The 13,308-nt window shown below is 48.7% G+C and overlaps 2 protein-coding genes across 3 annotated transcripts in view; both read left to right on the top strand.

Moving 5' to 3' along the window:
- PTPN9 (protein tyrosine phosphatase, non-receptor type 9) overlaps window positions 1–2,526 on the top strand; it is a 67,329-nt gene extending 64,803 nt beyond the window's left edge. The window contains exon 14 of one of the 2 annotated variants that reach the window (XM_023524407.1): window positions 671–2,526. In XM_023524407.1, coding sequence (XP_023380175.1) covers window positions 671–885 — 215 coding nt within the window. In that variant the 3' untranslated portion in view covers window positions 886–2,526. The remainder of the gene's footprint in view (window positions 1–670) is intronic. The other variant, XM_011382117.2, reaches the window with a different exon arrangement.
- Window positions 2,527–10,311: 7,785 nt separating this feature from the next.
- Window positions 10,312–13,308, top strand: part of SIN3A (SIN3 transcription regulator family member A) — a 56,332-nt gene continuing 53,335 nt past the window's right edge. The window contains exon 1 of the mRNA XM_011382116.2: window positions 10,312–10,334. The gene's annotated coding sequence lies outside the window, so the exon portion shown is untranslated. The remainder of the gene's footprint in view (window positions 10,335–13,308) is intronic.

The raw sequence follows: 13,308 nt of genomic DNA, 5'->3' as shown, positions 1-13,308 counted from the left end.
TTGCCAGATTGGGAAAATTTAATCCATTGGTGCTGAATTGCCATGAAAAATTCTTCTTTAATGTCCTTTTGGTATTCCTAGTGCTAAGTATGCTGGCCAGAATATACACTCACAAGCCATATCCTCTGGGGGATGCTTTATACATCCCATCAGCATGATTATTTTCTGAACCCATCACTGTCACCTGGGTGTCCCAGAGAGCTCAGCTGGGCTTTTGCTTCCTTCTCATCCCCCTCCTTGGGGACATCTCCACCCTGTTCTGTGCTCTCCATTCTGGAGCCCGTTAGCAGCTTTTGCCTTAAGGGGGTGTGCATTTCAGGGACCACTGGCCTTTCAAGTCAGAGGTCCCTTTTGGAGAAGGTCAGGAAGAATATGGTTGTATTATTAGATCTCTATGGAGAAGTTATAGAGCCCAGTGTGGGAGTGCTGTCCTATCTAGGATTGTCACCTTCCCACCTACTGTTCCTGTTACTTCCATATACATCCTGAAAGACAAAAGGCCTTCTCATTTCTCTGGACTCTAGCACTCACTATGCACTCCTCCTTGAGTCTTTTCAGGCCTGAGGTCCCTTGCCTTTGAATTCAGTTATCCAGTCCTGCCTGGGTTATTTGGTAGAGGGAGGGGAGAGGAGAGATAGATCAGGTATGACCACTTCCTTCCTTCCTTCAGGTACCTTCTGCTCATTGGACATCTGCCTGGCACAGCTGGAGGAGCTTGGTACCCTTAATGTGTTCCAGACGGTGTCCCGCATGAGGACCCAGAGGGCCTTCAGCATCCAGACCCCTGAGCAGTACTATTTTTGCTACAAGGCAATCCTGGAGTTCGCAGAGAGGGAGGGCATGGTGTCCTCCAGCCACAACCTCCTGGCCATGGAGGGTCAGTAACTGTCCCATGAGCCTCCTACATGCTGGCCAGCCTTCCTTTAAACCACCCTGGACATCGCTGAGCCTATAGGTTGCCATCAGTTACGCTGAAGCCATGGACCAACCTCTTGTGTCTCCCGGTGCACGCAAGGCAGCCTTTCCCTTTGGCTAGATAGATATGGTGAAATTGTCACTAGAAAGGGCCGCAGCAATGTGTTCTTAATTCCTAGCACCTGCTATCGAACTGTGCCTTATTAAAACCAAAGTGTGGCTATTGATTTTTGCCAGGGGCCCTAAGGTAAGTGGGGAAGGAACTCCCCCCTTTCCCAATGCCATTCTCTTTCTGGAGGTCTCTTTCTCATTCCTTCCCTTTGCTAGGATTTGATGGGGAGGTTTGGTGAGCATCCACCTTCCTTCCCAGAAAGCTTGACCAAGTTACATATTCTAGAAAACGTCCCGAGTGCCAAGCACGTTTATACCTAGGGCGTGTATTCCAGTCTTTTCTGTATTTCTGTGTGTGTGTGTGTGTGTGTATGTGCACTTAAGTGTATGGGTCCACATGTATGTGTGTTATAATATATATTGTATGTGATAATATGGTTGTATTCTATAAATACATATACACAGAGTTATTCCTTTGTAGAAGTTCCTGGGGTTCTGTGTTGCAGTTCAGGAGTCATTGCTTCTTGGACCCTCCCTTTTATCCTGGACTATTGCATGTCTCCTGTTGTTAGACCGCAGAGTGGTGGAAGAGGACACACACACATCCATTCTCCATGCTCCTGCCACAGGCCCTCATCCTTACATAATGACTTAGCTCTCTCCAGGATGCTGCCTGTTAGAGCCAAGAATACTGGTTTGTGGTGACACTGGTTTAATACAGCATGGGTTGCCATTACCTAATGATTTTCCTTTGTTTACTTTGCCGATTTTGCAAATAGACCTCCACTGTGATTCCAGACCCTCTCTTTCTTCTCGCTATCACTTAGGGATTGGGGTCTGGGGGTAGAGATGAACTCACTGAGCAGCCAGAGCCAAAAGTAATCGGTACACTGTCCTAGAAGGAAAAAGAAGGAGCTCAGGTATGAGAGGGAGGAGACTACTATGAGAAGCTCTCCCTGGAAGAATGAGTTGGGGGCCCATTTTTCTTTTGCTGGAAGATTCCTTTCCTTATGCATCTTGGCCCTGTTGACTCAGATGCCCATCTTTTTCTGCCTATTAGCTTGCCAGACCCTGGAGCTCAAGTTTTGTGTTAATAAAAAGCTTAACTCCTGACTGGGTGAGGCAGTCCCCTGTAATTACTATTTTCTCCCCATTCACTCAACCTGTCCCTGTCTGCTCCCATCCTACCCAGCCTGATATGCCAGGGATGGAATCAAGAGTCCCTAGCACTCTACATTCCCCCTCCCAAAAAATCCCAGGAACCCTTAAACATTCCCCTATCACAGATGAGGTTGGCAGCTAGCTGATCAGACCTCAATAATTTTATACTGTAATAAGCTCTTTGAATGTATATGTTCTTATTTTTACAATCTTTTCATTTTGTATTTAATGTCAATGGACTGAGTCAGATTCAGAAAATAATTGTAAATGTTCATATTCAATATCTTACACCGATACAGTTTTGTATTTACATATAAATATACCAACATGATCAAACCCTATTAGCTTCATTAATTTGGTAGCAGTGTGGGGCTGGGAAGGTGAGGAGGGTGTCCAGATCTGGTCTGGGAGGGATGGGGAGGCAGGGAGGGACCCAAGGCCTCAGTATCTGAGACTTTCAGGTCTGAGAGCCACCCATATTTTCTGTAGGCCATGGCCTTAGCTCTGAGCAGAAATAAGAAACCAACACCAGTTAAGTGCTTGGGTACCAATCTTTATGCTTGGTGCTTTCCCCCCATTACCTCATTCAAACTTCACAATAATTCAGTGAGAAATTATTCTCCCTCCATTCTGTTTCTCTACAGATAAGGCAGGTAAGATCCAGAGTATTATAGTGATTTGCTCTAAAACTAGAGCTCAAGTTGGTCTGCTTAGAAAGCAAAGCCTTTGGCTTCTTCACTGCATTGCTGTCTCGCAAAGATCAAGACAAAGTTTTGTTTTTGGAAACCAGAGGGTTTTTTTGTAGCTCTCTCTGAGTATAAACAGTTCTTAAAATTCCAAGTAATTGATCTTAAGCCCATGATGCATGTAGTAGACTAGAAGGGTGACAGAGTTGGTGACTGATTCTCCCAGATAGGACCTCCTAGAGTGTAGGATCTTCAGGTCTGCAGAGTACCAAAGTGGTGATTCTCCCAGGGAAACTCCATACCTATGGGTACATTGGGCTTTGTGGGAAGATCTTGAGTCATTTGCATCTCAGAATGGAACCAGAAGCTTTGTCCATGTAGGACCACTCCCCATGGCGATGTAGCTGCTCCCTATTTACCAGTGACAGCCTGCCTAGTTGGGGGACTGTTCTGGCTTGGAGTTGGTACAGATATTGGGGTGTTCTTAAAAGTGATAGCAGCTAACATTTACTGAGTGCTTACTCTGTTCCAGGTACTGTTTAAAGTGCTTTCTAGGTATTTCATTCACTTTCAGAACAACCTTTTGAGGTAAGTATTGACAGAACAAAAAAACTGAAGCACAGGAAAATTAATTTGCCACTGCCAAGAACCCAAACCATCTGACTCCAAAGTTCCTGCTGTTAATGTGAACTACTACACTAGACTCCCTCTAAGGATTCATCTCCTGATCTGCTAACAAATTTTTCTTGAGTTTCTTAACTTAATCAAGCGCTGAAGTGTACAGCAAAAGATTAAACCAGTCCTTTCTCTGGATGAGCCTCTATTATCTTGGGGGCAAGCAAGCATAAGAAGTGAACAGAGATACTTGAAATCTGGAAAGTCAGAGATGTTAGGGGGTTGGAGAAATACACAGGAAACAGGATTAATAGTAAAAGATCTGGAAAAGGTAGACTTGAACTGTCATTTACTTGAAGAGGCTGTAACCCATTGCTCTGTAAATTCAGACGTTACAAGCATGAGTTCCTCATGGCACATCTGATTGAGGTTATCACTTATAAGAGCTCCATAAAGATGCAAATTCCAGGATCCTACCCAGTAAGTGGTTAAGTGAGTGACAGAGTGAGCTAGCTTTCAGAAGCATTGTGTTTGTCCATGTTCCTGATTCAGGAAGGTTAGCAAATTGATATCTTCCAAATCTAAGAGAAAAGGATCAATAGCTCTCCCCTCACCTCCCCCACCCCTGCTATAGTTTACTTATAGCTTTTACCATTGGCAAGATAATACTCAGTGTGAGCCTACCTGTGCTAGGTGTTAAAGGAGATAAAGAAAGGGGAAGACAGAAGAAGCCCCTAATCTGTTCAGGAAGTCAAGGCTTTCACACAGGATATTTGGTAAACAAAGCAAGAGAACCCAGTCAAATGCTGGAGTGTACCACTGAGAACATAAGATGGAGAAAAAGTATTCAGGGGAGAGAGAGCATTGTGGGCTAACTCAGGCTTGTACTTTTAATTTGACTGCTGTTTTTTTACCTGCTTTACTCCCTCTAGCATTGGTCCACTCATCCTGCCCATCCCTGTCAGCTAGGATAGGACTCTTGAGGTGAAGGGTTCCCCAGCATCCTCAACCTTGGAGGCCCACCATTGTCAATCTCCATGTCACCATTTGCAGGTAAATGACAGAACGGGACTGGTTCTTGGGACACTGGACTATTTTAGCATCATAGCTTGAGGAAGATGGGACTCTTGCCTATAAAGGCTTTCCTTCTCTAGAGACAACCAGTTACACATAGGGAAATTCACAAATCAGACCTGGAGGGAGATGGACCAGGTAGAAAAGCCTTCCTAGAGTGACTGAACTCTTCAGTAATTTTGAGGTCTCACCACTCAACCCAAGCTAAGTTCTAACTTCCTTTTGTGAAATAAAGGGCTGCATTAGATGATTGTACTATAGGCCCTCCAACTCTTAAGCCTCTAGTCCTTTGTTGGACAGTGTGCCTGCAGAGGAACCGTAAAGCTCTTCTCCAGTTGGGTCAGCTCCCACTTGGAATCTCCAGTTTTAGCTTGTTTTCAAAGTCGCTTTCAAGCTGCTGTCACTTTCCTGTATTCCCTTCCTACTTGTCCCCCAACTTGGAAAGCAGGCCAAGTCTTCCTTATAATCAACCAACAAACCCATAGGCCTTTAAGGCTTTTATGTTTTAAAGCCTCAGTGACTCAGAAACATGGAATGAACTGACTAAGGACCCAGAGCTCCCAGCCAAGGTCTTAAGATTTGTCACAGGTGTTGGTCACTACCCACAGACCACTGTTAGCTTACCAATGTCAGGAAGTAAGGCTCCCACCAGCTTGAGAAACAGATTTTCTCTTGGGAGGTATCTGCCCTATAGTTATCACAACAGTTGTGAGTATTAAGTGTCTTCAACTACACTAGTCTTAACCATAGAGAAGACTGGATCTTCACAAATAGAAATCTAGCACTCAAAAACCTGTTGCAATGTTTAACCTCTCTCCATCTGTCACCATAGCTTTTGTAAAATCCTTCCGTTTAAGCTAAGTCTGCATGCTGCAGTCTTAAATACCCATATTTTTTCTGGCAAGGACCGAGGTAGACTAATTACACCAGAATCTTAGCTAGGAGTGTTGGATGGACACTGAGTTTTTCAACAATTTAAGGTAATATGCTCCTGTTAGTTAGGATGAGATGAAGATGAAAGTAGGAAAGCAAGACAGATGTAGACAACAAATAGTCAAAAAAGGTACAGTGCTCCTCCCCTACTCCAGATTGACTTCCTTCTCTCCCTCATCCCACATCAAAACCTGGCTACTTCTCTAAGTTAATGTAGTTGTCCAAACTTCATGACTGGCCAGATGCATGGCTGAGCCTAGGTCAGCCAGTTCATCTGTGGGGTCTCTGTTTTACTTACTTGACCTTTAATGGATACCTATTATGTGGCCAGCAGCCAGTGAACATACGGAGTCTAATGTTCAAGGTATATTCTGGGCCAGAGATGTCAGTTGGGGGCTTAGTTTAGATAGAAGCTAGGATCCTTGGAAGTGGATGAGAACAGAAGATTGAAGAAGACAATAAGAGAAGAGACCCTTGGGAGCCACCAACATTCAGGAGAGGATGGAGGAAGAAAAGCCTGTGAAAGATTTTGAATAATAAAGGAAACCAACAAGGCCAGGCTATGTTCTCACAGACTGGTAAGAGATAGGGAGTGGCTGGAATGAACAAACAGGATTTGGAAATGTAAGTTCACTAGTGGTCTTCATGGGCTGACAGGGAGGAGACAACAATGCTTGGGCTGTCCCCACTTTACCAAAGCAAGGCCCACCTTTCTCTCTTACTTAGGCCTCTGATTCAAAGATTTCATTTGAACAATGGAACCCGCTGCTTTAAAAAATCAAGAAGCAACTGATAGACAAAAGGAAACACTTTGAAAATAAAGTCCAGTAAACTGGGGAACATATTGTTTTTTCTGTTTTCTAGATTTGGGCTAGAAGTGACCCAGAGGGTAAATTAATGGTCAGTAAGGGGAAGACACTTCAAGGCAGTGCGTAGCAGTCTTAAAATCCACTAAAAGATTCCAAGCCTCCAAAGCCACCCAGAAACCAGAAGTATGGAATATGTACACCCTAAGCCAGCTGGTTGCTTGAGAAATGGAGTTTCTTCACACAGTGGGGTTGTTGGGTCCTTTGGGCCTGTCCTGGCTTCTTATCTCGGACTGCAGCACCAGAAAGTGACTTTGCATTCGAATGGCCAGGCGGGTGAAGAGGGTGTGGCAACAGGATTAAGGAGAAAAAGGTCTGAGAACTCTTGACTAAATGCTAAGCATATTTTATTTTTAATCTTACAGCCCACTGTAGTAGGTATTCCTATTCTTAGTTTACAGATAAGAAAGTAAAAAGAGATAAATAAATGACTTGCCAAAGACATCCAGCTAAACTGGGATTCTGACCGATAGCTTGGGGTTTTCTCCTTGAACCTATAGGGTGATTTTGGTTGAGGGTGGGGATCAAGCCTCAGATGCCCCTTGCCTGGAAACCGAGAATGGTCTGGCTGGAAGAAGTTCTGTCAGGGCAATGGCACTGACATATTTTTGACAGTCACTGAAGTGCAGGCCTTCAATGTCTTAGTCACCACCTACCATAAGTACCCTAAAGAACTGTGAGTGGGTTCTTTCTGTAAATGAGGGAGGGCGTGTGAGTGCCTGTGAGACAGGGTGTCTGAAGGTATGACACTACTGAGTATACGTGAGCTGAAAACACATGTGTGTATGTGTGCTTGGAAGACAAATCTTGCTTCTTTGAGGATTATATTTTTGGATGGGCCAGGAATCTTTTAGAATGATCTGGGGACAGACTCCTCTTGGAGATAGGGATAGGGAAGTAAAGAGGGTGGAGAAAGAAGGGAGGCTGTTTTTCTCCAGAAGCCCCAACCTGGATCATAGGCCCTAGTGTGTATAGAGGCAGCACATTGGGAATTGGATAAAGTGCAGGCTTTGGGCCCAGACAGATTTCCTTGGCTACTTGACTTGGGCAAGTCACTCTACTACTCCGAGCCTCAGTTTGCTCAACTACAAACCGGATAGTAATCTCTCACTCAAACAAGAGGCCTACTGGGAATCAACCTGGCTTCTCAGTGTGACTTCTCCGAAGAAGGCCCTCACCTAAATTCATTCACTGGTTTGTCTTCACTGATAGGGTAGGGAAGAGGTGGGGTGGATGCAATCTTTAGAGCAGCTGGAGGCCAATGTTGCCAAATCAAATACTTTCCTAGAGAGTCTGGTACTCACTGTGCTATGTAGGCATCAATGTACTACTGAGTCAGATACAATTGCTGGACCTCTTCCAAGGGGCTATGGGCACTTGGGGGCTCAGGTGAATTACAGTGGTTGTCCTAGAGGAGTTCAATCTAAGGGTGTTCAGGAGGGGATTTTCACCAGGGTGGTGCACTTAGGAAGGTAGAGTGTCAGCAAAGTGGTTCTCTTGAGTGAGATTAACTATTCTAGTTGTAAATACTCCATAAGTAACTTCATTCACAGTATACCATAGGCTTACAGTCAAATGCTTGGGCCTTTGGCCTCCACAGAAGCTGAGAACCTAAGTGTATTAAATATCATTAGATTTGATCTTCATAACAGAGCAAGGATTGCTGTTACTTAACTCTTGTACAGGACAGGAGGCTGATCCACAGATAAGAGACTAAGCGGGAACCATGGAACTCAACTTCTTACTAATGTTCCTTTTGCTCTCCCACTCTGCCTCATCTCACATTCACACATCTAGGCCACAGCTTCTTGGGAAATAGAGCAGGAATCTGAGATGGGGCCCCAGATATCAGGGGATCTTTGTTCTGATATAGTAAAACTTGGTCCTCACCCTAAGGAGCCTCCAGTCTGAGAATGAACCTCAACCTCCATGGCCCTATCAGGTGCTCGGCTTCCCACTGAATACACAGTCCTTATCTCCTGGCTTTTCTTTATCCACATCCTATCCCTCAAGATTCCATCCATCAAGCTACCACCAAAATTCTAGTCCCCATTGCACCTATATGACCCACTGCCCTTTCAAAATCAATATTTTTTCCCACCTGCCCTCTTAGTGTCAAGCTTCCCTCCCCGCCTGACCCTCCAGCTCCATAAACTCTAAGTGAGGGAAGAAGGGTCCTTAGAGCCTGTCTTTCTTTCCATTTTCCAACCCCATTTCACAAGGAGGAATAGGCCCAAAGGGAGGAAGGGACTTGCCTAAGGATGTACCACCAGTTACTGGCCATGCTAAATCTAGAACCCAGACTACCTAACCACTAGCCTCAAGCTCTTCTCCCTCTTCACATACCAGGCTACTGATTCCTTTCCCCTCTTACTTCCACTGAATCAGTCACCCAGTACCCTTGAGCCTCAAACACATCTCTACTTCTTTATTCTTGCTTTCCATTGCCACTGCCTTGATCAAGTCCTTATTACATCTCACCTGAATTACTGGGACAGCCTAACTGGTAGTAGGCCCCCATTCTGACCACAGGATTCTTAAGGCCCTTCACATTCTGTGCCCCACCATCTCATCCAAACTAACTTCCTTTCCTGGAGACCTCAATCAACAAGTCTTTCTTACTCACTCATTGTATGCCCTGGCCTCAGGCTCAGCTCTGTTGAGCACAGAGGTGTGGGGTAGCCTCTGTCTCCCATAAACTCCTTTTGGTTGAAAGTTATGACAAACATTGCAAATGATTCAAAGAGGAATCTGAGTTAGAGCTTTGACTTGACAGCTGCTGAAGGCTTTCTGAATTGGGTGGCTGGGAGAGAAAAAGAAACCTCTCGGCTCCTCTGACCCGTACCTCTCCCAAAAAGATGTACCTCTGCAGTCTCCAAACCTAGTATTACAACAGCCTTTGTGCTTCACCTTGCTGCTTGTAGGCACACTTGCTCAACCTGCCCTTAGAATACATCCAGCTACTGGGATGTTGAGCATCTTAAACCATAGTTCTGGGCCTGTGGTCCCATGACCATGCTGCTTGCACATTCTACAATGCAAGTCGAAGAATTTTAACCAGGTGTTAAAGTCTTTTGCCACTTGGTTCCATCTTTCCAATCCTGACTTTCATGACTACAGCCACACTTGAAGGTCCTTAACAATGTTTTGCATTTACTCTTTTGTGCCCTTTGTTGAAAATGACTTGCTCCTCCATTTCTGCGCGATGAAATTATTAAGACCCAACTTGAGTGCCACCTCTTCGTGAAGACTTTCCCAGTTTTCTTCAGCTATAATCTCCCTGCTCTGAGGTCCTATGGATACCTATTTATATATACATACCTTTCTGCCTTACCTTAGCTCTCTGTAGCATCTCCTTGGCTCGGTTCAGAGCTCTTGGACGGTACAGAGCGAGCATCTCATTCAGTCTCTGTAATCGTACCCAGTAGCCGGGGCGGTATGAATGTGTCTGCCTCACCCGTGGTAGGTGCTCAGACAAGTGCCTGTTGCCCTGAACGCAGATCTTCCTGCTTACACAGTGCTTTCATTTTTAAGGCAGGCGCCTAATAGAATAAGCCATACACGATTAGGTAACACAGCCAGAGAAGCCGAGACATTCCAGCCAGTCGCTAGGGTGTCCCTATAGCCTCCCTCTGCCCACTTCTAAACGTAGTGTGGGGGGCGGAGGGGGTAGCCCCACTAGCTCCTCCTCCCCGTCCACCCAATGGATCAAGTTCCAGGTGGTCTCCCTCCAGTCTAAGGGCCTTAAACTCCAGGCAGCGGTGCCGGAGAGATAGGGGACTCTGCCACAGATGTCCCTCCCACGCTCAGCGAGTTTATCTCTATTAATTTTTGGAGGAGGGGGCGTTCAATGAAGGGAAGAGGTGGGGCGAAGGGAGGAGGCGGACCGAGGATGACTGACGCGAGCGCCTGGGAGCCAATGGAGGGCGGGGGGCGTTCCCCCCCATTCAGGACTCCTCGCCTGGCTCGCAAGGTATGTTAAACAGCTGCTTTTAATTTGGTCTCCCTAATCTCCGGCATTTGGGGGGCTAGTTCGCTGGCCCATAGCTTTGGCCGGTCCGTCACGGTGCGGGCGCCGTAAGCTCCGGGACGGAGCTAGGGGAGGCTCGGAGTCCGAAGGAGGCGAGGGGCAGGCCAGGAAGGAGAGCTCCTGGCGCCGCCTGCTCGCCAGTGTGTTTCCCAGCCGGGCGGGATCTGTGGGGAGGGGTTCGGCCCGGCCCGGGGTCACCAGTATGCCGGCCGTGCTGCCTAGTTTATTTCACTGGTAGGTGGCGGTGGTGGACTGGGTAAGGGGCGGGCAGGAGAAGATTCCCCCCCGCTCCCGGAATGCCTTAAAAATGATTGTAAAGAAAAAAACGGGGAGATCCGCACACCGACAGGAACCGGGCCAGGCTGGGGCGCGCGGGCTCGGCGGCCTGAGCCGTCGGTGCCGGAGTGGGTAGATACTAGAGTTCGCGAGCGAGCGGGGCCAGCAGCTTTCTCCGCTAACCACGCGGGGCGAGAACCGCAGCCACCCCGAGCGTTTCGTTTATGTCCGCAAACTTGTCGGAGGGGGTGATGGGCGCGCTCCAGAGAGGCGCGGCGGGCGGTTGTTATGGACTCTGGGGGCGGGAGCAACGCAGGCCTGGCAGAAGGGGAGGCCAGGGGCGGAGGGGCCACCGGAAAGAGCCCCCCGTGTCGATCTAGGTGCTCGGAACTCCTGGCCATGGCGGTGGAGCCGGTAATCGGCGCCGGAACCAGCCAGGCCGCGAGCCCGCGATGAACTCGACCCGGGGGTGTGGAAAACCTCCAGAAACTCGGCAGATTTGACCTGTGCTAGAGCTGATCCGGCAAACAAGGAGCTGCCTCCTTCCCCGCCCACTCCAAGGCGGTGGAGGGGGCGGGAGCCGGGCGTGTGAGCGCGCCCACGAGGGGATGGCCTGAAAGGGGCAGTGAAGGTCGGAAACTGGGAAAACAGTCTCCACGCTCGGACTCGGGAAAAGGAAATGCATCAGCGGGCGGGGAGGGGCGTGGGGGGCGCGCCTGTCAGCCGGGATGGCGGCCGCGGGCTGGTAGGCGGGGCGCCGGCGCGAACCGCTGCGGTCGGGCAGAGCGCCGCCGGTAGAGAAGTCGCAGGGGCCTGGGCCCATAGAGCGCATGGCCACTCTAGCCTCCACTCCATGACCTATCATGTTTACTATCTACTCCGACGATGGCTTGTGCAACTGGCGCCGAGGACAGCTAGGGGGCGGGGCCTTTTCCTCTATCTTCCACCCACCTCCGGCTCCTCCAAGGGCCCGCCTTCTCTTGTCTTCCACTGGCTGGATGAGACTACCTTTTTTCCTTCTCGGTTATCGATTGGCTGACATTCGCCCGAGCTCCGCCTATCGGAGGCCGGGCTGGAGTTTAAGTTGCTAGGATTTTTTTCCGTGAAGGGCGGAGGGAAGATTCCTGCGGCTTACGTGAGGCGCAAGGTCCCGCCCCGACTCCTGATTGGTGGGACGGATAGTCCCGCCTCCGGCGCTGCGAGCTTGGAGGGGCAAGTCCACCTATGTTCTCCGCCCCCTCCCTTGGGTTGTGTGCGCGCTCCGCACATGTGTGAGGCCCGCCTTGCTCCTCAAACTGCCCTCCCGCGCGGAAGTCCCGGGCTTGGAGCCCTTGGCAAGGCGGGGCGGAGAGAGCCGATAATACAATGATTCCTTCAAGGCTCGAGATCTGGTAGCCTTTGCGAATAAGTTAGGGGTTGAGGGTGTGGAATGGATTTGGAGGGCTTAGCTCGGGGGTTTTGTAGGCGGTGGGATCTCTTTTCGGGCCAAGTACTAAAGAAAGGTTTGACCCTACGGCTTGGCTATTCTTGCGCCCCCTGACTTCCAAAGATAGCCTTGAGCTTACGCTCGAGAACGCTGCGGACGTGTGTGTTCTTCCCAGCGCAAAGCAGCCGCTGTCCTTAGTTGTAGGGTTTATCTAAAACTAAACAACCTAGAATTGGCCTGGATGCCTTAGACAGAATCTAGGGCAGCTCATACGCTGTTGACAGAGAAGTCGTGGGGTGGCCAAATCCTGCTTGGGTTCGAAGTGGTTCTTGATGTCAGGTGGGAGCGCAGTTGTCGCACCCAGTCCAAGGAGTGGGGACGACCCAGAGTTAAAGGCAGCCCTCGGTCAGCTCTGCAGAAGTGCCGCTTTTTCGAAACCTACTAGGGGTTTGGCCTGGGGTTCGCTTTCATCGGTGTTACTTATTTTTAGAGCTCCGTCCTGGGACAGGGCTTGGCTTCCGGCGAGGCTGTTCCCATTTGTCGGCCGCTCATGGCGTTCACGGCTGCCTTGTCCTTGCGGCTCGAAGCCATCCTTGGAGTCCGGCCCACCTGTTGCAAGCTCTCGCTTCTTGCCGTCTCCGCTGGATTGCGTAGGGAGGACAAAACAGGACCGCGTTCCCCTGGTGCCTGCCACTTGTGGACTGGGCTTTCTTGCTGGAGAGCGGGAAACTCTAGTCCCGCCCTCTCCTTGCGCTCCTTGAGCGCCCTCCAAAGCAAGACAGCGTTATTTCTCCGCCTTATTGATGAATAAAAACCTATGTACTGCAAGCACTTTGTGTTCGAGGCACAATAATTTACAGAAGGCCTAGGGACTGCCATTAATACTCATTTGCCAACGAAGAGGTTAATAGCCGTTCTTACTATCTTTTGTCCCCGAATCTGGAATTTTTAAACTTTAAGTGTGGGGTGGTTTAATTATGCCTGTCTGGACTCTTTCCTCAGTTCTTTGAGTCTGAGGATGCCACGAGATCTACCTTGGCGATCGCCGACTTCCTTACGCTTCATGCTCCGCCTTCCGGAGGCTTGCCAGGGCGGTGGCTGTTAGGCCCCTGCCTTTATTTTCGTTATCTCCGCCCTTTTAAGACTGCTTATTCAGGTTTAGGGAGTGTCAGTGTTAGAAGTGTGTAGCCACCTTAGCAGCGGGTTGGCATCCCC

This window comes from Pteropus vampyrus, unplaced genomic scaffold (genome assembly GCF_000151845.1).
Source record: "Pteropus vampyrus isolate Shadow unplaced genomic scaffold, Pvam_2.0 Scaffold462, whole genome shotgun sequence".
Lineage (NCBI taxonomy): Eukaryota > Metazoa > Chordata > Mammalia > Chiroptera > Pteropodidae > Pteropus > Pteropus vampyrus.
This window is presented reverse-complemented; position numbering and strand designations above follow the sequence as displayed.